Consider the following 21,911-nt stretch of genomic DNA (forward strand, 5'->3'; position numbering starts at 1 on the left):
AAGCTTACCTAGCCTAATCTAGAATACAAACAGGAAAAGTATAAGAGCCGGTCCCCCCTTGGCTCCTTATACCACTAGACCTCACATAGGTAAGTTAGGATGGGTCACTTTGGTGAAAGCTAGCCCCTCTTTTATGGGAATTTGCCCAGCAACAGCGAAAGGGCCAATTAGCTAATCATGACACTTCTGTGTGATGGAATAGTCTGAGGGTTCACCGCAAGGCCAGGCCTACTAATTCACAGCTACTCAGGCCTCCTGACCTTGGTACCAGGCATTACAGATAAGATTCAGCTGCCTCCCTTCTCGGCTAACAAGCAACAGCTTCACTATGCAAGATATCCTGATTTTTCCCAGCTTAGAGCATCCCAAGACCCTATGCAGAATATTCCCCACAATCCTTTAGTTTGGACCATTTTACTTTGGCCAACCTTGCTGTTCTTGATAGAAGAAACACAGGGCATTTAAAGAAAAGTTGTCACAATTCCCTCTCTCCTCCTTTCCTAAATACTGAGTACACATAACAATACAAGATACTAAGGGCAAACAAAGCTATAAAAGCTAAACAAAAAAAGGATAAAAACATTACTGCATCCATTTGCTGAAGAAATATAAAATGGAAGACACTTCTACTGGCAAAGCCAGCTTATCCATTTTTCCTTTTTTCCCAGCAACCAGGAAGCATCTTTCCTGTGGTGGGTTAATTTGAGATAAGGTATTTCCTAGACTTTCCCCCCGCAAATATTACAATGCAACAGGTATGGATTGATGTTAAAGAATCCCTCCCCCCAAATGCAAAAACTTTGCAAAGAGGCTTAGGCATGTCTCCGGCTGTGCAGGAACTAAAGGCCTGACACTCATTAAGGATTCACAGTGTTGCCAACTTACAGTACAATAGCATATATGTCTACACAGAAGTAAGTCTCTGTGTTTAATGGGCCTTACTCCTAGGCAAGTAGGTACAGGTTGGTAGCCTAGGCTTTGGTTTAGGTTTGGCATTGGGAAAAGCAGGGTTCTTGCGTCTTTAACAGCTTTATGGCAAGCAGAAATTCAACAGGTTAAGGCTTTTCTAGTATGGAAATGTATGGGGGACTGGAATGCAAAATTAGGGAACAGAGAAGAACTAGAACTAGAAATTGTGGGGAAATGGGGCTTAGGAGACAGAAAAGCAGCAGGAAAAAGACTTATTGAATTCTGTGAAGCCAATGCACCCTTGCAAACACATTTTTGAGCAACCCAAAAGACGACTATACACATGGACATCACCACATGGTCAATATAAGAATCAAACTGATTATATAATTGGTAGCAGATGATGGAGAAGTTCCATACTTTCTGTGAAAACAAGACTGAGAGCAGACTGCAGTACAGATCATGAACTGGTAATACAAAAATCAGAGTAAAGCTAAAGAACAACAACAAAGCAATTATAATGCCAAAATACAATTTAAATAACATCCCAGAAGAATATAAAGATCTAATAAGGAACAGATTTGAGACTTTAAATTTAGTTGATAGAGAACCAGAAGAACTATGGATTGAAGTCAGAGACATTATCAGGGAAGAATGCAAAAAGACAATACCTCTAATTAAAAAGAAAGACCTCAGTGGATGACTGATGAAACTCTTAAAATGGATAAAGAAAGAAGGAAAGCAAAAGCAAAAGGAGATAGAAACATGGCCAGAACCCTAAATACAATAATGCAGCAACTAATATGTAGGGACAAAGAGAACTATTACAATAGTTATTGCATAGAAAGAGAAGAGGACAGCGAAAAAAAGTAGAAGATCCCTATTCCAAAGGTCCTGAAATGCAAAGATGTATCACTGAACACTAAAGTCAGGATCATTCAGACTATGGTATTCCCGATCTCTATGTATGGATGTGAAAGTTGGACAGTGAAAAAGGTGGCTAAGAGAAAAATCAAATTGTCTGAAATGTGTTGGAGGAGAGCTTTGCGCATACCATGGACCGAGAAAAAGAGAAATAATTGGGTGTTGAACAAATTAAACCAGAACTATCACTAGAAGCTAAAATGATGAAACTGAGGTTATCATACTTTGGACACATAATGAGAAGACACGATTCTCTAGAAAAGGCAACAATGCTGGGAAAAACAGAAGGGAGTAGAAGAAGAGGAAGGCCAAACAAGAGATGGATTGATTCTATAAAGGAAGCCACAGACCTGAACTTACAAGATCTGAACAGGGTGGTTTATGACAGATACTATTGAAGGTCGCTGATTCATAGGGTTGCCATAAGTCATAATCGTCTTGAAGGCACATAACAACAGTATGGAAACACAATTATGGGGAAAGCTTCACCAAGACTGTATTTTCTCTAATTTTGTGTCATAATATTCCCACAAAGGTAGCCATGTTGTGTTATGTGATGCCCCCACATACCTATTGGTTCAAAATGGTTGGCAACCTCTGTGCTATACAATGTTGCGCATCTGAAGTTACTTTTTACAAAATAATAAAATAAAAAATAATGTTCCTTTTTTTAAAAAAAGGAGTACTTCTGACATGTTTACACCCACAATGTCAACTGTGAATTAGACAAACACTTATTTCATGTAGGTATGGTCATGTAATAATAATATGGTCATCAAAAGTTATTAGCTCTGCCCTCCATTTTTATTCTGCCTCCACACATATAGGTAGTCATTTGTGACATGTGAATGGCCTGGAGGTTGGTAACTAGCCCTGTTAATCTATAAGAGTTCCCCTGCCTAGTTGGTTTAAAGTAAATCTTGCTTGCAAGAAGCCTTCTTCAAAAGTACTGCTCATTTGTTCAGTGAGCACGATTTTGCCAACTAGCCATACCCCTGACATTGGCATGTCCTTGGGCCATGGCTTAAACACCCACACATTTAATATATTGTGTGAAAGGGTCCTGTATGCACGTACATGCAATCAGGAACTTTGATTGGATAGGGCTTCCCATTACAGTGAAGCGCCTATGTCCAATACCACTGAGCAGGTGTATTGGAGCGTGTAATGCATTCTAGTGCATGCACAGTAGCTCAAACATCAATGGCATGGCCAGAGGACATGGCATACGCAGGTGATGGAGGTCCCATTGCGCCAGTCACATGTCTCTCATGGCCCCAGTCACATGTCCACTGAACGTGTGGGTAGTACTTCTGAACAGGACCATTGTCTGTTGGCCATCTAGGTAATACAGCTGCTCCCTTCCACATTATATTTACTTTGTTGGTTCAGGAAAAACAAATAAACAAAACAATATATACAACAGGCAGCATCTGTGTTGGAATTGCTTTTTAATATGTTCTTAAACCTTTTATAAAATGTTTTTAATCTTCGAAGATGTTTTGAAAGTTTTTTAAGTAACATTTTTGAAGATGTTTTGTTTTAATGTGTTTTAAAGTTTGTTTTTATGATGTTTTAATGTTTTTAGTGCTTTTGTTTGCCACCCTGGGCTCCTGCTGGGAGGAAGGGTGGGATATAAATCAAATAATAATCATAATAATAGTTTGCCCAATTTCAAGTTTAAGATTTCATCAGTATTGAAATTCAAAATTGTTTACATAAATGTATAATTTTAATGCAAATCGGAATTAAAAAAAGATATAAAATCAGAGTATTTCTATTGAAGAGTTCACTTGCAAAATTTCCATTACGCTGTACGTGAAAGAAAAGGTGGTCTGGAAATGAATCAGACCACGCTTCTTATCTTTACATCCCAATAAACCACATTTCCCTCTTGTGCCTTGACTCCAGCAAGGCGGCAATAAAATGTAACACTACTACAGCTGAACAAAAGCATTTTGATTCAGCACCCAAATGAAAGGTTTACATCTCAGATTTAAGGGTACCTTATTTAGGAATTATAGACTGATTAAAATATTTTTATGAGTTAAAAAGATAGGTTCTTTATTATCAAGTCTCTTATATTCCTGTGCAAAAAATAAAAGATTTTCAAAATGTCTGGGAACAATGTCCGGGAAATAGAATATTTTAGAATATGCAGTTGAATCCAGAGTTGCATGAGTGGAGTTTTGATCATAGAATAGGGCACTCAACTTCCCCTTCCCCCACCAACACTCCCATGACACATGAAAATCTGCTCTAGGATTAGATGACCTTCCAAAACAAAACAAGAGGTGGTGCAGAGGACTGTAGTACATTGTACAGCGAATGCTGAAGATGCACCTCTTTACACTAGTCTTTGACACCTGTGATGTATATTTTTTTAGGACCCAATCTATTTTCTGTGATGTTGTTTAGATTGATTTTAATTATACGTTAATTATATGTTTTTAAATTGTTGTAACCTGCCCTGGGACCATTGGGTGAAGGGCTGGTAATAATAATTAATAATAATTAATTAATAATAATTAATAATAATTAATTAATAATAATTAAAAAATTGTATCCCCCATGCACTTTAGTTTGTACAAACCCCGGCTGGATCCAAGCTACTTTTATTCACGGAGGGGGCCCTTCCAAAATGGTAAGATTCCTACCATTCATGGAAGGGCGTCATTTGGGTCTAAATCTAGGTGATCCTTTGGTACCTTTTTTGTGAATCTCAGGCCCAAATTTCCTCACTTATTTCATGGCCTAGGTGAAGTGATGTGTCCTTTGATAAACAGAAATCAAATGCAAGACCATGTTTTAGTGACCACTTTTGACTGGAGCAGCTGTCAAGATCTTATTGTAAACAGCAGTGTGGTGGCAAATTTAGAAGTGCAGGGTCCTTTCATGAGTCATCAGGATCAGCCTCATAGGCCAAATTTGATGGGTGTTGCCACCCACCTATCAATCACATGACATCATTATAGTGTCATATGATTAATAGGTGGGCTGTCCAACACACCTATCAAAACCCCTTGCATGGGGGGTGGGGACTAATAAGTTGGTATTTTACAGGTATCACTGCATGCAAGAGAGGTCCCTCTCACTGCTGATCTCTCTGTGTTTTGCATATCAGCTGAGTGAAGGACTTCTCTCTTGCACATGATGCCTGTCAAATACAAGGGGCATTGCTTGACAAGCTATTCTTTCTCTTTGCACAGACTCACTTTAGCCAACATGGAGGGTGTATGGGGAGAGAGAGAAAGAGAAAAGGGCTAAGAAGAGTGAGTGGAGAATGAGGTGAAGTGGCATTTCCTCACAAAGAAGGGGGCAAAGGAAGGAAGGCTACTGTAAAATACAAGGGACATTTCTTGTAAAGTGGTTCTTTCCCCCCAATTGTTCTTTTTGTGGATTGTCTGTGAGAAAGCCTCATAGAGGGTGGAGGAAGACAGAAAGAGCAAAGGGCTAATAAAGATAGGCAAAGACTGAGGCTGCCTGTATTTTACAAGGGGAAGAAACCTGCTTTTTGTAGAGCAGCTATGAGAAGGAGTTACCTCTTGCACAGTGATGTCTGTAAAATACCCCCACTCTTCTGAGCCCTTTGCCTTCCCCCCATCCATTTTCTCACAGACAATCTGCAAAAAGTACCACCAAGAGAGAGAAAAATGCTTTACAAGCAATGCACCTTGCACTTTACAAGCAGCCCTCCTTCTTTCAGCCTTTCTTCCTTCATGTCCCTTCTCTGTGAGAAAACACTATTTTGCCTCACTCTTAGCCCTATGCTCCCCCCCTCCAAGTGTGGTTCTCTTCACCCACCCTTCACTTTGGTTGCTATGAGTCTGTGTGGGACTGTTTGAAATCCCTTCATTTTAGTAAGATTCTGATGCAAAGTCCCTCTTAAATTGGGCTTCGCTGTCACTTCTCTGTAAACTTCCCACTCTTAACTCCTGCTGACTTTCTCCCTCCTCCTGTTTCTCTCCTCCCCACAACAGCAGATGGTGGGAGTCAATTAGCATGCAAGGAGATTCATACTGACTGCTGATTGGCTGTAGTGACTGCTGACTTTCTGGATTCTCCCTGTCTCTCCTAAGACAAGAAGAAAAGACATAGCTTTCAAAAACAAGCATGCTCTATGCTTTGGAATTGCAGTGGTTTGATTGGCTGTACAGACAGACACCCAGAGGGGGGCATATCTGCAAAAAAGTAATGGGACTGCGTCCTGGAACATCCCAACTCCATTGCTTTTAAAAGCAACATTCTCTGTGCTTGGGAATGGTGGCCAGTTGATTGGCTGTACAGATAGACAGAGGGACACCTATCTAAGGGCAAAAAATAATGAAACTGCATCCCAGAGTATCCCTAGTCCAATATACACCTGACTGTATGACTTCTTTTAAGTTGCTTTTGTTATATTTTTAATTCCAAATAGTGGGCTTCTTAAGTTATAATACAAACCAATATAATGAAACAAGTTTTTAGGAGTATAGTGAATTCTTATGAATAAGTTTTCTTGAAAATGTTGTGTAGTTTTCATTATAAGCACTTCTACAGCTTTCAAAAATGAAATATTCTGGCTCCTACTGATTTAAAATGCAGAGAGCGAGTGTGATAACATTGAATATAAGAGTACTGAAATCAGACAAATTAAGTAACTTAAGTCCATTGATTTCAGTGGGTCTGCTTTGAGTGTGATTTAGTTGGAAATCACCTAGATCTTTTACCATCACATAGGAACGTTATTATGTAAACAACAGGATATATTGAGCCTAGCACTCGATTTTCTAATTTTAGAAATATACATAAAAAAGTATTTGACTTTAATCTTATCAACAATTGGGGCTAAAGAAAAATACTGACAATGTTTTAAGTTATAATTTCTTAGACATGGGCCCCTTGACAATAGCTGTAAAATAAAGTAATTGATTATTTTTGTTAAGTGTTTTAAACTAATCTGAATTACTTACCGGATTGAGGACAACTGTGAAAAACAGTTCTCCGCCCTGTATACTTTTGTTTAGTTCTTTAGGACCGCCAGGGTACTCTTTGTAGAAAATTGTATGAGTAAAGAGACCACAAGTTTGCCGAGGAAGAACCTGTAGAAATATAGAACAGTAAGGGGGAAGGACAGAATAAGGGATAATCTAGCCAAAGTTGAGTTCTTCTAAGTTCCAGTAATTTTAATGGAAGAGATATGAACATGGACTTCTCTCTCTCTGTAACCTGTAAAATGTAAATCTGCTTAACTTTTTATCAACTTTTTATCATGCTTTTGGGTCATGCTTTTATTTTATTTTATGTACTGGAAAATGCACAGAATAAAGAGAAGCTGCACACTGACATACTGGTAGATCCAGTGGCGATACGTCCCTTTTGTGCCAGTGGATCAATTTGCAAAGAAGCATTAGATGAGCAGATTACTTGTTAATTTACTAATGTATGTGGGTATATATCTTCCACAATATACAAAAATGAAAGAATGTCATCACTCTACAATTTGCTTGATCACAGAGAGGTGGCACTGTGAAATACAGTGTGACAAGAAGTGGTGGATGGGAAGTTCAGGCAAGCCACGGATGTGTAGTCAGGACTGGCTGCAGCAGTCTCCCAGTTTTGATAGCTCCTCAGTCTGTCAGCCCTAGGACCCCTGATTCCCCAGGCACTGTTATTGACCACCTTCCTCATCTCAAGGCGGCTTAAGGATCCACTGCCGTCACTGCCTGGCCAATTAGGAAGAAAAGATGATCCAGAAGGAGGAACAGTGCAAGAAGAAGGAAGGCAGCCAACAGCAGAGACCAGCTGGCCTAGTAATCCACTGTTGTTGCAGCCGCCACCACTAATCCTCAGGCCAGTCACTGCTTCTGGCTGCCTTCATCCTTACCATGCTGCTGCTCCTGCTGGACCAGCTCTTCATCCTAATTGGCTGGGCAGTGGCGGCACAACATCTAAGCCTTCTATGATCCTTTCTGCTCTTCTCCTTTGCCTCCCCCCCTCAGGAGGGGGTAAAAGAGAATTGGGGGGATCGTAAAAGGCTTTGGCGAGTTCTAAGGGCACGCTGGTGGTTTTGACAAGGGGTTGGGTGGGGCGGTGGAGTGAAGCAAAGCAAAGCATACCCCTCAGGGATATGGCTAAAACTTTCTTGTTCCAGCAGGCATTTTAAGGTGCTGTTTGGTTTTATAGTGAACTATTGTTTTATTTTCTGTATGGTTTAATTTTGTCTACACATTAGGAATATTAATGATTAAGTGGTATATAAATCTTAAATAAATAATTAATAAATAATAGTGGATGTGGTTCTTTTACTTCAGGTTTTCAAAGTGGCCTACAATCATCTCAGGCTTGTTGTCAATTCTACCCTCCCAGCTCCTCCTCTAACACAGCCATGAGGAGGAGGAGATCAGTCGCTTTCCTTTCCATTTTTAACTAACCACATTTTACTATCATATCAGAAGCAAAACAGCTCACCATGATGTTTTTGTGGATGAAGCCCCTTCTGTACCGTGCAGGTTTCAGATGTGGATACTCTTCTGTGCTGGTGATTTTGATATTCCACACTTTCTTCCAGGCATCATAAAGTTGGACGTGAACAGGATAGACGCCAGAATGGTGTGGAGCCACAGCATATCCCATATCAGTTGGAATGCCATGTTCCTGAAACAAAGCAACATAAAAGCTCAGAGAGTTAGTCAGTCATAGCTATCTATTTATTATTATTTATTTATTAATTAAATTTCTATACTGCCCCATAGCCGAAGCTCTCTGGGCGGTTCACAACAAATAAACATCTGAAATACAAGTAAAAAGCCACATATAACACAAGTTAAAAATGAATTAATTAAAACAAAAAATATAAACATAATTAAACACATAACTAACTGCAAAACTCAATACTAAAATATTAAGATGTTAAGATGTAAAATTAGTAAGAATGTTAAAGCGTTAAGATAATTAAAATGTCAACATATTAAATAATTTATGGGCCTCTTCTCTAAGCATACATATGAAGCTGTGTGATAATGCTGTCATTCACCTCTTGATTTCAGTTAGTGCCACAGACAAGATGACAAAAAATTCAAAAACAACAGTAGCACACCTTTTATTAGGACTAACTAAAAGTGACAAAAGTAATGGGCAAGCTCCTCAGCTTTTCAATGGTGCTGTTATGGAACCTAACATACACTTTTCTTGTGTGTGAAGCTTGATAGGGATATCATCATATTACACTATTCACGGAGAAATGATATAGACACTAAATGGGGGGGAAATTAATGTGCAAGTTGATGAAAGTCAATAACTTTTAAAATACTATTTGCTTTTCATATACATCTATGCATACAATAACCTGTGATGTCTATACATTCGGGCTTATGATATTATCCTTCCAGTTGATGTTGATCCATTTCTTTCCTTTCACATATATTTAAAACCTACAGCAGACAAATATCAGCCTGAGTTTTTTCTTTCATATTCCTTTTTCACAGGAATCTTAAAAAGTAGCTTTTCAACATTTTTTTTCTGATTAGTCCAGTGCACTTTTTATCTAGGATCCCCTCCGTTGCCAGCGTTATAATACAATAGTTTGTGGACTTTGTGTTTTCCATTCTGCAGTGATCTTGACTCGCATTCAACGATAATGACACCCAGGTTTCTTTTCTGTTGTAGTTCAGGCAGTATTCTATCAAGATATCTGCTAATATGCAAATTACCCTCCCTGAATAACTTGTTAATTTAAATAGACTTATGTGGCTTATTCTTAAATCCTGGATCAAAACCCATATGCCTTGACAACAGCAAATCCTTTTCCTCTAGATTTTTAATCTTTTTTTCTAAGCCTTACACTTTAAAGCTTAAACTGAAGGCTCCTCTGTAATTTTAAGTATATTCTTTTTATTTCACTAAATTCAATTTAGGTCTCTGTTGGTAATTCCTGTCTGCCAATGTAATGCAATTTCTAAATTCTGTTTTAAAGTTAAATTCCTAAACTAGTCCCTGTGAGCCTAATGATTTGCACTGAACGCTCTACAAAGCACTTCAAGATATCTGGCAATATTGTGTATAGTACAATAATCAATACAACTGGATCCCTATTTATGAACTCCTGTTTTCATGAAAATTAGGATTAAACAAGAAGTTACAACTCAAAGTTTACCTAGTAGCTAACTGCATGTATGAGCAATACTTAAGATGTCGAATCTGAATTCTTCTGCCTAAAAAAGAATTTCCGTATCACAGTGGATAACTGTAGAGGATGACTGTACATATAAAGAATGCATCCTTGTTATCAGTGTATTAATTCACCCAAACTTCTCAGATGTAAAATGTTTACAAAAACCACACACCCATTAAAACCAGAAGGCAGATTTCAGGTAAAACTGTGGCCTTTTGGCTTTCTCCTGTTTTCTACTTCAAATATAGCTTAATTTTTAAAAAAACAAACAGTATTCTTGATGGAAATTTCCTAGGCACAGAAAACAGGCACAGTCAATAAAATTAGTTTTGTATCATTCCCATAATATACTCCTAATAGTTATGTCAACATACTGTTTCAATCAAAGATGGGTATGTATATCTATGCTCAATTTATAAAAGAATTGGGCAACTTTTATGCCTTAACCTTGAACATAAAATATAAAATGAACATAAAATATATAAAATGAAAAAATACACATATTTGTAATGCTTTCTATATTTATTAAATACAAGAATATTAAGTATCAGTCACACACAATGGCACAACTGTGGTAAATTTCAGAGAAAATAATAGAATTTGAATCATTAATAGGCAAAAAAAACCCTTGTGGTTTTAAGAACGTATATATAGCCAACAGATATTTCTATCAAACTTTAAAAAGCAGGCAAATTGGACAGCTATAGTGAATGCACCAGGGGAGCAGGAGACCTGACCTCCTCTCTGAGATATTGTACTGACCTACAAATTTGTCAAAATGCAAACACCATTTGGGTTGGTCTTTCACAGCCCAATCCCCTTGCTGTGGAGCTTGGAAGAATTTGGTAATGTGCCTCTGAGCATATGGTGAGCGGTGGCAACACCTGCCATCTCCAAAGATGGAGAATTACATTTTTGTATGTTTGTTGGTGTTCTTACGTTGCTTCTTTCCTGTGTTACTAATGTTTCTACAGAGAATCTTGTAGTGAAAGCGGGGAACCTTCCCCGTCTGCTCTCACTGTCCCAGGAGTCAATCCCCAGCCTTGGGCAATTGATCCCAGCAAATCCTGGTTTGCCAAGGTGGTGCACACTCACACCAACCCTGCAAGGTAGTAACTGCCACCACCCTTCAGACTGGTTAACTACTATGGGGCAAAGGGAACTCCAGAGCCCAGTTAAACACCAGAGCTTCTCAGGGCAAGAGTCTAAATATACTCCTTGCCCCTTCTAAAGTCTCAGGTAAAATGTTCCTTTGTTACACCGTAGTTGTAGTCGAATGGCAAGGACTGAATTTAGGAACTGACCCCTCTCTCTGGAATGAACACACGTTGGTTAAAGTAATTAAAGTTTATTAAAAAGAAAAATAAGAAAAGCATAAAAATATTACAAATAACAAAGAGGTGCACAAAATAAGTTTTAGCAGCAAATTGAATCCTGTTACCATACACCCCAAACAGGGCAAGGTTTAGTAACAAAAACAGTAAAATAGATTTTTGGCACAAATCAAAATAATAAAGCTTTCTGGCCTAAGCTATACTTACAGACCATAGGATCTCTAGCTGGATAGCCTTCTCCCCTCAGGGAATTGCGAGTCAGGATGGAAATGGAGCCACAACAGAACATCACCAAAGAGACAAGGTGGTGCTCCGGACACAAAAACCCAAAGTTCTGAGCTCCTTCTTACGGAAGAAATCTTCCGCCCAGTCGGAGACAATTAACCAATTCACATTTTCATCAAAGGGATGAAAAAACTATGTTCCTACAGCACCTGGCACCTCCTCTTGTTTTCCCATAACAAACTCAAGGAGTTTTGCGGCCTTGATGAAACCAGGCCCCTTCTGCTAATAAGAAGGTGCAAAGCTAACTGTAAGCTGATACAGCTGTGTTGTAAAATCACCAAGTCACAGTGATGGGGGGAACCATATGTTTAACTGCTTGCTAGCAGGTTAACAAAAAAGATGTCAAGGGGAAAAAATCCCCACAAGGCTTTGGTGTTCAGCCATTTTAACTACAGGCCAGAATAAGGCTGGCAAGCTGGCACGACAAATCTAACCTGGAAAATTATATTTCTCTCATTATTCACCCTAGAAATATGTGTTAAATTTATCTTTATTAACTTCAAAGCCTTTTCATTGGTCAATGTCATATGATGGTGAAGACAGCCTTTTGTGTTTCAAACTGGAGCTTGTGTTCTATTTCTATTTTGGGTGATAGATAGTATTAACGGTTGAATCTGAAACTGTAGTTTGATGTAAAATCAAACTGATTACAATATGTTGCTACTTAAGCAATTACTTGGAATGAGCTGTTGGAAAAATCAAATTTGGCCTGGCCAAGATGCATGCATTCAGTCTGCTATGCTTAAACCACTCCACTTAAGGAAAGGTGGGCATGGTCAATTAAAAACATACAGCACACCCAGAAATTTGCTAAAATATATTTTACCTCCCACTGTTTTATCTTGTGCAAACTGAGACACTCCTTATGTCTATTGGAAACTATTCTGCAGAATAGTCAGTGCAATTATTCTTCTCCCAGGCATTTTAGCATGTGTTTTTAAATTGTTTTAAATTGTTTTAAATTATGTTTTAAATTGTTTTTAAAAGATGTGTTTTAAATATGTGTATTTGTTTTTTAGTTACTGTAAACCACCCAGAGAGCTTCGGCTATGGAGCGGTATACAAATACAATAAATAAATAAATCCATAATTGTTTTTGGAGTTTTTTTAGTGTTGCAAAGTGTTGCTGTATTTCACATATTCACAGAAACAAAAGAAAATGATTTGCTGTAGGAAACTTCACTAAAATTGCAAAGTAAACCCAACGTATTTAAAGTGACTACAGTAGGGCACCGCTAATACGGCAGGTTAGGGACCAGGCCCCCGCCGTAAAGCGGAAATTGCCGTAAAGCGGGGGCCCATAGAGTATAATGGGCCGCGTCACGTCAAAATGGCGCATGATGGAAAAAACCCGCCATATTAGCGGAACAAGCACTGTAAGAGCAGGGCCTTTCCCTAATTGAAAACCGCCTCATGAACGAAGTGCTGTAAAGTGGAATGCGGTAAAGTGGGGCCCTACTGTATCTGAACTATATCAACTGTCTTAATATTGTTGTTCCCTCCCTGCTAAAACAAGATCAGCACAGAACATGTCTTGTTTCTGTTATTTGGGCTGATGGCAGGTGTTGCTACCACTCACCATATGCTAAGAGATGCATGTTCACAAATTCTTCCAAGCTACACAGGAAGTGGATTGGACTGTGAAAGACCAACCCAAATTGTGTTTGCATTTTGACAAATTTGTAGGGCAGTACAATAACTCAGAGAGGAGGTTAGGTCCCCTGCTCTCCTGGTGCATTCACTATAGCTGCCCAATTTCCCTGCTTTTTAAAGTTTGATGGAAATATCGCTTGGCTATAGGTATGTTCTTAAACTGCAAGGGTTTTTTTCCCCCTATTAGTGAATTTCTGTCCTTTTCAATCTGGGAGGTAAGAAATGGGATCCTGTGCAAGTTTGCTGAGAATGGATTGATCATCTGCATGCTTACTGAGTTCAGTGGGATTTACTCCCCTGCGATCACGCTTAGGATAGGTGAAACAACACAGGGGATGGGAAGGGGAGGAGGAGGAAGGGCAGGGGTAAGGGATGAGAAGGGAGGGGAGGAAGGGCATAGGGGAGGATAGGAGCAGGCAGGAGGGGGAGGGGAGGAGGGCAGGTTTGATCATTTGCATGCTTATTGAGGTCAGTGAGATTTACGTCTGTGCAACCATGCTTAGGATAGGTAAAACACTGACCGGGGGGGAGAGGAGGAGAAGAGGGAGGGAGGGCTGCAGTGGGCAAAGGAGGAAGAAGAAGGAAGAGGGGAGGGAGGAGGAAGGGAGAGGAGAGGGGAAAGGCAGGTCTGATCATTTTCATGCTTATTGAGTTCAGTGCAATTTACTCCTATGCAATCATTGTTAGGATAGGTAAAACTGACCATGGAGGAGGGGGAGAGGAGAGGAGAGGGAAGGAGGAAGGGAGGGGAGAGGCAAGGTGAGGTAGGGGACAAAAGGGAGGTAATGGGAGGGGGAGGGGAGGTTTGATTATTTGCATGCTTATTGAGTTCAGTGAGATTTACTCCTGTGCAATCATGCTTAAGATAGGTAAAACTGACCATGGGGAAGAGGAGGGGGAGGAGGGGATTGAAAGGGGATGAGGGAGGGGCAAAGGAAGGGGGAGAGAAGGGGCAAGAGGGAGGGGAAAGGAGGGAGGGAGAGGGCAGGTTTGATCATTTGCATGCTTTATGGGTTCAATGGGATTTACTCCTGTGCAATAATGCTTAGGATATGTGAAACGGTCTTGGGGGAGGGGCAGGGAGGGTATGAGGAGGGGAGGAGATTGGGTGGGTAGGCACTGGTCAGAGGAGAAGCCCCTTTGCTCCCCAAAAGAAAACACTGAACAGTATCATTGTTTTTCCACCACCTTTTCATTCTACTGCAGGTACATGTAAATTTAAACCAAATTTATACCAAAACCAAATTTAAACCAAGGCTGTCCCTGGACAGACCTTTATTTCACTTTTGAGTGTCTTGGCTTCCCCCAAAGAATTCTGTAAAGTGCAGTTAGTGAAGAAAAATAAGCATTTTGGTCATATTTTGTGCATTATTCTTATAACAATGCTTGTTTTATAGTCTGAAATACAATGTGAGAGAACATGGGGAAGGACCACAGCTCAATTATAAAGCATATGCTCTGCATACAGAAGGATCCAAGTTCAATCCCCAGTATCTCTAGACAGGGCTGGGAATGTACCCTGTGAAACTCTGGAGAGCTGCTGCCAGATAATACTGAAATGTTTGACTCAGTAAAAGGCAGTTTTGTATGTTCTCTTATTTATCCTAATTATGTACTAAATGGTCAGCACTTTCTGGTCAGGAAGCAGATAACAACTGAGAATATGACCTTCAAAGCTTTATCACTAAGGGCTAGTTCAGAGATTTCTCATATTTATTATTGCTAGTAATCTTGCTGGTGATCATGGTCATTCTTGAGCAGGGAATACATGGTTTTTGGCTGCTGGCAATTTTCATGATCCCAGAGGCTGGGAAATGTGTCTTTGATATGATGAAAGTTGCCAGAGTCATTTTCCATATGAAGTAGCTATGGGACACTGCTTATTAAAAATGTATTCACAATTGATTTGAATTTGAGGAAGCGTAGCAAAATATACACAGCTACTCTGTGATTTTATTAGACTTTTCCAGTGGCATGACTGATTTTTTATTTTATTTATTAAATTTATATCCCCTTCCAAAAGAAGCCCAGGATGGCAAACAAAAACACTAAAGGCACTTTAAAAATCTTAAAAACCAAAGACTTTAAAACATATTAAAACAAAACATCTTTAAAAACATATTTTAAAATCAACTTAAAAAACAATTCCAGCACAGACTCAGACTGGGATAAGGGTTCTACTTAAAAGGCTTGTTGAAAGAGGAAGGTCTTTAATAGGTGTCAAAAAGATGACAGAGATGGCACCTGTCTAATATTTAAGGGGAGGGAATTCCAAAGGGCAGCTGCCACTACACTAAAGGTCCGCTTCCTATGTTGTGCAGAACAGACCCCCTGATAAGATAATATCTGCAGGAGTCCCTCACCTGCAGAGCACAGTGACTGACTGGGTATATAAGAGATAAGACAATCTTTCCGGTATCCTGGTCCCAAGCTGTATAGGGCTTTACATACAAAAACCAGAACCTTGAACTTGGCCCGGTAGCTAATGGGCAGTCATTGCAATTCTTTCAGCAGCAGGGTAATAAGTTGGCAATACCTTGCCCCAGTGAGCAGTCTCATTAGTTGTCACAAACTAGTGGGTCCAGGGTGGGCTTTTTCAGGAGCAGTTGGATTACCATCTTTTTCAGGGTGACTGGGACCACTCCCCCTCTCAAAGACGCACTGACCACACCCTGGTCATAACCCCTCAGCAAGCTTTAAAAAGCCAAGAAGGGCAAGGGTCAAGAGGACACACTGGTGGCTGCATCATCGCAAGCACCTCTCCATGTCATCAGGCCACCAACTGAAACTGATCCCAAGAATTTGCAGCACTGGACACCTCCCTGGGGACTACAGTAAATGTGGATGGGGCATCAAGATTGCTATGGAGGCAAGCACCTTTATCCTCAAAGTGCCTTGCAAACAATTCACAGTGGGCCATTTCCTTGCACTGATATTAACAGACCCCTGACAATAAGAAAAAGCTCTATTGGACAGCTTCTGAGGATGCGATGGAGGTAGAGAAGTGGGCCTTCTTCGCTGCCCTCACTGCCACACAGTAGGTGCAGTTATGTTTTACTTATGCCCAATCAGCTTCACAGCAGGACTTTTGCCACTTGCACTCTAGCCATTGTCCATTGTTTCATTGTCCTTAGCTCACTGGTTTACCAAGGTGTAAATTGGGCTCCACAATGATGGAGAGGGAGCTCAGGAGGAATTGTGTTAAGAGCCCGATGCATCTCATTGTTCCACAGTGTAACAAGGGCTTCAACAGGGTCACCTGCTCTATCTACTGGAACCTAGCCCAGGGCATTCGGGAATCCAGTGGAATAGCCTCCAGGGACAGCCCATCTTAATCTCTCCACCACTCCTGCAGGGGAGGATAGAGCCATAAATCTAAACTTCACCAGGAAGTGGTCTGACCATGAAAATGGGGTGACATCCACGCCCACTATCTCTGGACCACTCTTTCCTCCATCTGCGGCAAAAACCTAATTCAGGGTGTGCCCTGCTTTATGTGTTGGACTGGTTGAGACAGTCCCATAGTTGTCATGGAGGCCATGAAGTCCTAAGTCAGAACACTAGAGGCAGCCTCAGCATGAACACTGAAATCACTCATGGGCTCCTCCAATACCACAGCTGAGACAGACTCTGCCAACTCAGTCAGAGAAGCTGCTGGGTAGATGGTACACCAGTAGCAACCTTAGTTTTCTGTTTCCTTTATGTGACATCTGCTGCAGGCCGTCACAGCCACTCCAAGACAGAGTTTCCTGGTGACAGAGATGGAAGTTCCCTCCTCCCATCCCTGCAGCCTGTGCTAGTGTTCCATGGAACATCCAGGTGGGCAAAGCTGGGCCAGGTCAACTCCTCCTAGCTTACCCACCCAGGTCTCAGCAATGCACACCAAATAGGCACCATCATCCACAATCAAATCATGAATTTGATCATGGATGAGTATGGTCTTATTGTATACCAATCTGACATTAAACAACAGCACACACAGGCCAGTGGGCACAGCAGATAAGCAACTAGGAACCCGTCCACAGGAAAAGTGGAACAAGGCATGGATAGCCCTGCTGTCATCTTCCATGGTAGCCCATCACCTCCCATTGCTATACCTCCCTCTACCCATGATCACTGAAATTGGGGTGGCATCACCCATGTCCTTTCTTCCCAAGACTCCACCTAAACACATGATATCAACAACAACAGCCCTGCAATAAAACCTATCATACACCTTTCAGAGAATTTGGAACAATATTACTAGGACTACACCACCCAATATCTTTTACACAGGGCACATCTACTCCTCCCCCATCTCACACCCAGGGCAGGCAAGCCTACTGCCAGTTGTAGACTCTCACTCTGAAGGCATCTGGTGACTTTCTCCTATCACACAGTTCACTGCACAAGCTTTCACCCTGCACAGAAATCACACATGTGCCTTACACCCTCCCCACTACCAATCTCCTCTAGATTGGTTTAAAAATACATATTTTAAAAACAGAAGGGGGTAATGCCCTCATCCTCAGGGCTCCCTAAGGGGCTCCCAAGGGACGGCCCCCTTCAGTAGTGACCCTGCTGGTGGCAGATCCACCTCCCAAGGGCTGCCAGACTTTTATGCCCCCTGACCCAGCCAGGAGCTGATGCAAGAGGCTTCAAGATTGAATGCAGCCTCACTCTGGATTCAGGGTGAGGCAAGGGGTCCTCTTAGTCATTACAGCACTTACCAGGGACCTTCGCTGTCTCAAGAGACAGCAACTTCAGGGAGTAAGCAAGCAAACACCCAGATGCTCAAGTACTCACTCCCAAGGCAGGTCTTCTCCAGTTCCCCAGTGCTGCAGCTGTTTCCAAGGACCCAAACGGCTGCTGGGTTTCAATGCATTTCTTAACAGCCCAGATAAATAGATCAAAGAAGCATTTCAATACATTCTCAGAAGAGAAAATATTAAATTTAAGAGATTAGAGAGAGAAATGTGTACTATAGGAAGCAAAACCAAATCCACACTATATGAATTTAACTTACTAAAGCAAATTTTTTGTTGAGAATCATTTGCTCCACCAGTGATGACTCGTTATGGAAGAGATGAGGTTGCATGTGGCTCCACATATGAGGAAACCACCAAAATTCATCCACAGACCCCAGTAATAGGTCATCACCTTCATCTTCCTCTATAGTTCCTGCAGAAATAAATAAGTTCATAAAATAACTTTTCCATTTTACTTTTAAAAAATTCCTTTAACAATCTGAAAAAGCACATTAAACTCTAGAATTAGATCACAATGTATAGTGCCAAGAAGATCAACTCAACTTCAAGAGAAACTCTTAAGCAACCAACAACCCACCACAGAAGGCAACCAAATCACTCAAGACATCTAAGTTAAAAAAGCACCTGTGAAGCTAGGTCCTTATTCATAAAACCAACCACAAAACTGAGAAAGCACCACTAACAGGAAAAAAAAGAGGGGAAAACACCATGTCCTTGAAATGTGATCTATTTCAGGCCTGGAATAAATTTTACTTGAAGCACCCAGAAAACAAGCAGCATTAAAAACATTGTAAGTGCATGTTTGCAAAATTGTTCTATTAATTCAAGGAGTGGGGTGTAGATGTTTCCACAGAAAATTGACAAAACCGTGGGTGATTTCTCTGCATTTTGCCAGGCTAAGCAGCCTTAGACAAGTAGAGCTGTGAGTAAGCCAGAATTACTATGCCCGGGGTGGGGTTAGAGACGCGGTGGGGCAGTGGTGCCCAAGAAGTCAACCTGTGTGCTTGGGGAGCAAGTAATCCAAATTATGTTTAAAAAATCCTTGAAGCTCTGTTTGTAGCGATACTTGCCAGTCTGACTGGTGAACAGTAGTGAGGGTGAACACAGAAGAATGGACTGTTGGATCATATTATAGAAGTACAAGAGACAAGGCAAAGAGTACTACAGAAGAGTGCTTGAATGTAGAGTTGCAACTGAATAAAGAGAGTGATATCCGATGCGACAGCCCACTGATGCAACAGCCATTCCACTAGCTGGATCCTTGTTCTTAGCAATGCTCAACAGGCCAAATCCAATGGGTGTCTTGTGCTTGTGAAAGATGTTGTGTAATTCTTAGCACTACAGCTATTGTTGTTATACTCTGTGACAGTTAAACTTGCACAGTACTGCTTGAACAACAACATAGATTGCAGTTCTAGGGGTGGTTTTATTTTTTCTGCTTATGTTTTTTATGGAATGTATTTGTATTTTATTGTACGTCACCCAGAGTGGCAGGATAACCCCTGCCAGATGGGCGTCTAACAAATTTAATAAATAAATAAATAAAACATCAACTCTCAAACATCTTATGTTAATGTTACACTGGTTCTCACCCAGAATTTTTAGTTGGTTAACCAGTAAAGACGCCTTAATCTAAACAAATGTGTATGCTAAAAGCTCAGCAGATGCACTTATTGAAATACTGACACACACAGGAGATATCTTATTATATAACAAAAGCTACCATGGTCCACAAATACTATATACTGTAGGGCCCTGCTTTTCGGCGGCCTGCTAATACAGCGGCTTTCAATTAGAGTAAGGCCCCACTCATACGGCGCTTGTTCCGCTTTTACAGCGTTTTTAGGGCGTTGAGCACCATTTTATTGATGGAGTTCCACTTTTCGGCGGGTTTCGCTTTTAGGCAGGGGTCTGGAACGTAACTTGCCGTATGAGTGGGGCCCTACTGTATTTATAAGATGAAGATTCTTCAAAAGGGTTCACAATGGGTGAAGTTGTATCCTGTTGTATATATTAGATTTTTCAATATTGACTCCTTGCCTCATGAAGTATTAGGGACAAGTCTGAAGGGAAGCTTTTCTGGAAAGTGGTTAGCGTGACTGTGGGTTACAGTTCATAGTGGAGCCAATCCTTGCAAAAACTGGGGCTTGCTGTTGCTGCTGAATTTAAATTCAGCACCAAATGCAAGCCCCACTTTTGGCAGGAATCTTTACAGCCCCAGCTTGAATTCAAGCCACTGCTGCAAAGGAAGAAGAATTGGGAGAACACTTGGTGCACTCCCATTTCTTCCTTTGAAGTTTGCAGCACCTGACCTTATGTGACCTCAGGTGATTGACATGTGGTAATTCCACCCACATGTGAAAAGTGGCCCACTAGGACACATCTGGATCCATTTCCCCAATCTTGCTTTAAGAACTTAAAGACTGACTGCTTGTTTTATTTTGGGCTGCAAGCTTCTGCAAAACAATAATTTAGCCCCACATACAAACTACCAGAAGTACACTACATCAGAACATCAGAGTCTGCACTGACTTGACAGGTACAATTGAAACTTGATGGGATAACTCCCATGACTGGCATTTTAAGGATATAACTTGTTCAAAAGAAGAAGATAAGGAATAGAAAGGGAGGTGGAGTCACACTGTATGTTAAAAATATATATATTCCTGCAGGAGGATGAACTTGGTAGCTCTACCAAGAGTATGTGGATTAAAATAAAACACTGAATGTGAGTCAAGATAATTAAAGAATAGAAAACACAAAGGCTACAAACTATTATAACACTGGCAATGGAGGGGATCCTAGATAAAAAATGCAGTGACTAATCAGAAAAAAAATGTGGAAACTTTTTTTGCATTTGCTGCAGTTACTTATTTAAGACCCTGATTTGTCTGATTTGGTGTATACAACCAAATAAAAACAACTACTGTCTTTCCATTGATAAATCCCTTTTCACCCTAGCACTGTACCAACCCCATCTTTTGGTATCTGTGGTTTTTCTCTTGCTCAGCCTGGGAGGAGCAAGTGATTTTACAACTGAAACAGCATTTCAGGCAACTGAAATGATGCAGTAGACTGCCTGGGATCATTAGATTTTAGGAGTTCATTAAAACCAGTGGCTTTTGTCATTGAACAGTATGGCCATTCCGGGATAAGCCAACATGAAGAGATCTGTTCTGTGGTAATTATGTAGATACACAGCTTTTGCATGCCGTCAGAGGTTCAGGTCTTGTGCACACTACGGCTATGATGCAAATGAGCCCCCCTTTTTCTGCTTCTCAGCATAGCCATTTTGCAGACTCTTTCTATTGGTGAGAGTATGGTAAACTGGGGTGCATCCAGACTGGCACTTCTTGCACAATCTTATGTTAATAACTGAATTCATAGTTATCATAGTCTGTTGCACTTCTTACTATAAATTCTCAGCACTCTCTCTGCACCAAATGATAATGGCAATGGGCTATAGTTCAACACTGCAGCTGCACTTGTACAACAGAACTTCCTTTTCCTCTCCTGTTCACTCCAACCCCCATGCCCTCAAAACCAGCTCCATAGGATTGGGGGACCCTCCAGAGCAGATTTTGGACATGCACAGGGGGAGGAGAGGAAACAGAGGTCCCATTGTGTCAGTGGCATTCCGCTTGTGCTGTGCTGGATGCAACCCAATGATTGCTAGTATCAACAGGTGTTATTGCTGATATATCAGGAAATGTTCAAGATTACCATATTAGTATTACAGGGATTTTTTGTTTTGCTTTTAATGATGGTTGTGCTCATAATAAAGAGACACAAATGACCCTGTTATTAGTGTGAATGTTTGAAAAATGAAGTTACACACACACAGGTTTAACCCTGTAGAAGCAAAGATATTACCATGTCAACTGACTGTTACCTTTCAGTAACAAG

The 21,911-nt window shown here is 40.6% G+C and overlaps 1 protein-coding gene across 4 annotated transcripts in view; it reads right to left on the reverse strand.

The window, feature by feature from the left end:
• Window positions 1-21,911, reverse strand: part of LOC133364519 (bifunctional heparan sulfate N-deacetylase/N-sulfotransferase 3) — a 127,308-nt gene that overhangs the window by 52,831 nt on the left and 52,566 nt on the right. For all 4 annotated transcript variants that reach the window (XM_061585270.1, XM_061585272.1, XM_061585269.1 and 1 more), the window contains 3 exons: window positions 18,263-18,417; window positions 8,284-8,469; window positions 6,786-6,914 (listed from right to left, as the gene is read on the reverse strand). In XM_061585270.1, the coding sequence (XP_061441254.1) occupies window positions 6,786-6,914; window positions 8,284-8,469; window positions 18,263-18,417 (470 nt within the window). The remainder of the gene's footprint in view (window positions 1-6,785; window positions 6,915-8,283; window positions 8,470-18,262; window positions 18,418-21,911) is intronic.

Source organism: Rhineura floridana, chromosome 9 (assembly GCF_030035675.1).
Source record: "Rhineura floridana isolate rRhiFlo1 chromosome 9, rRhiFlo1.hap2, whole genome shotgun sequence".
Classification (NCBI taxonomy): domain Eukaryota; kingdom Metazoa; phylum Chordata; class Lepidosauria; order Squamata; family Rhineuridae; genus Rhineura; species Rhineura floridana.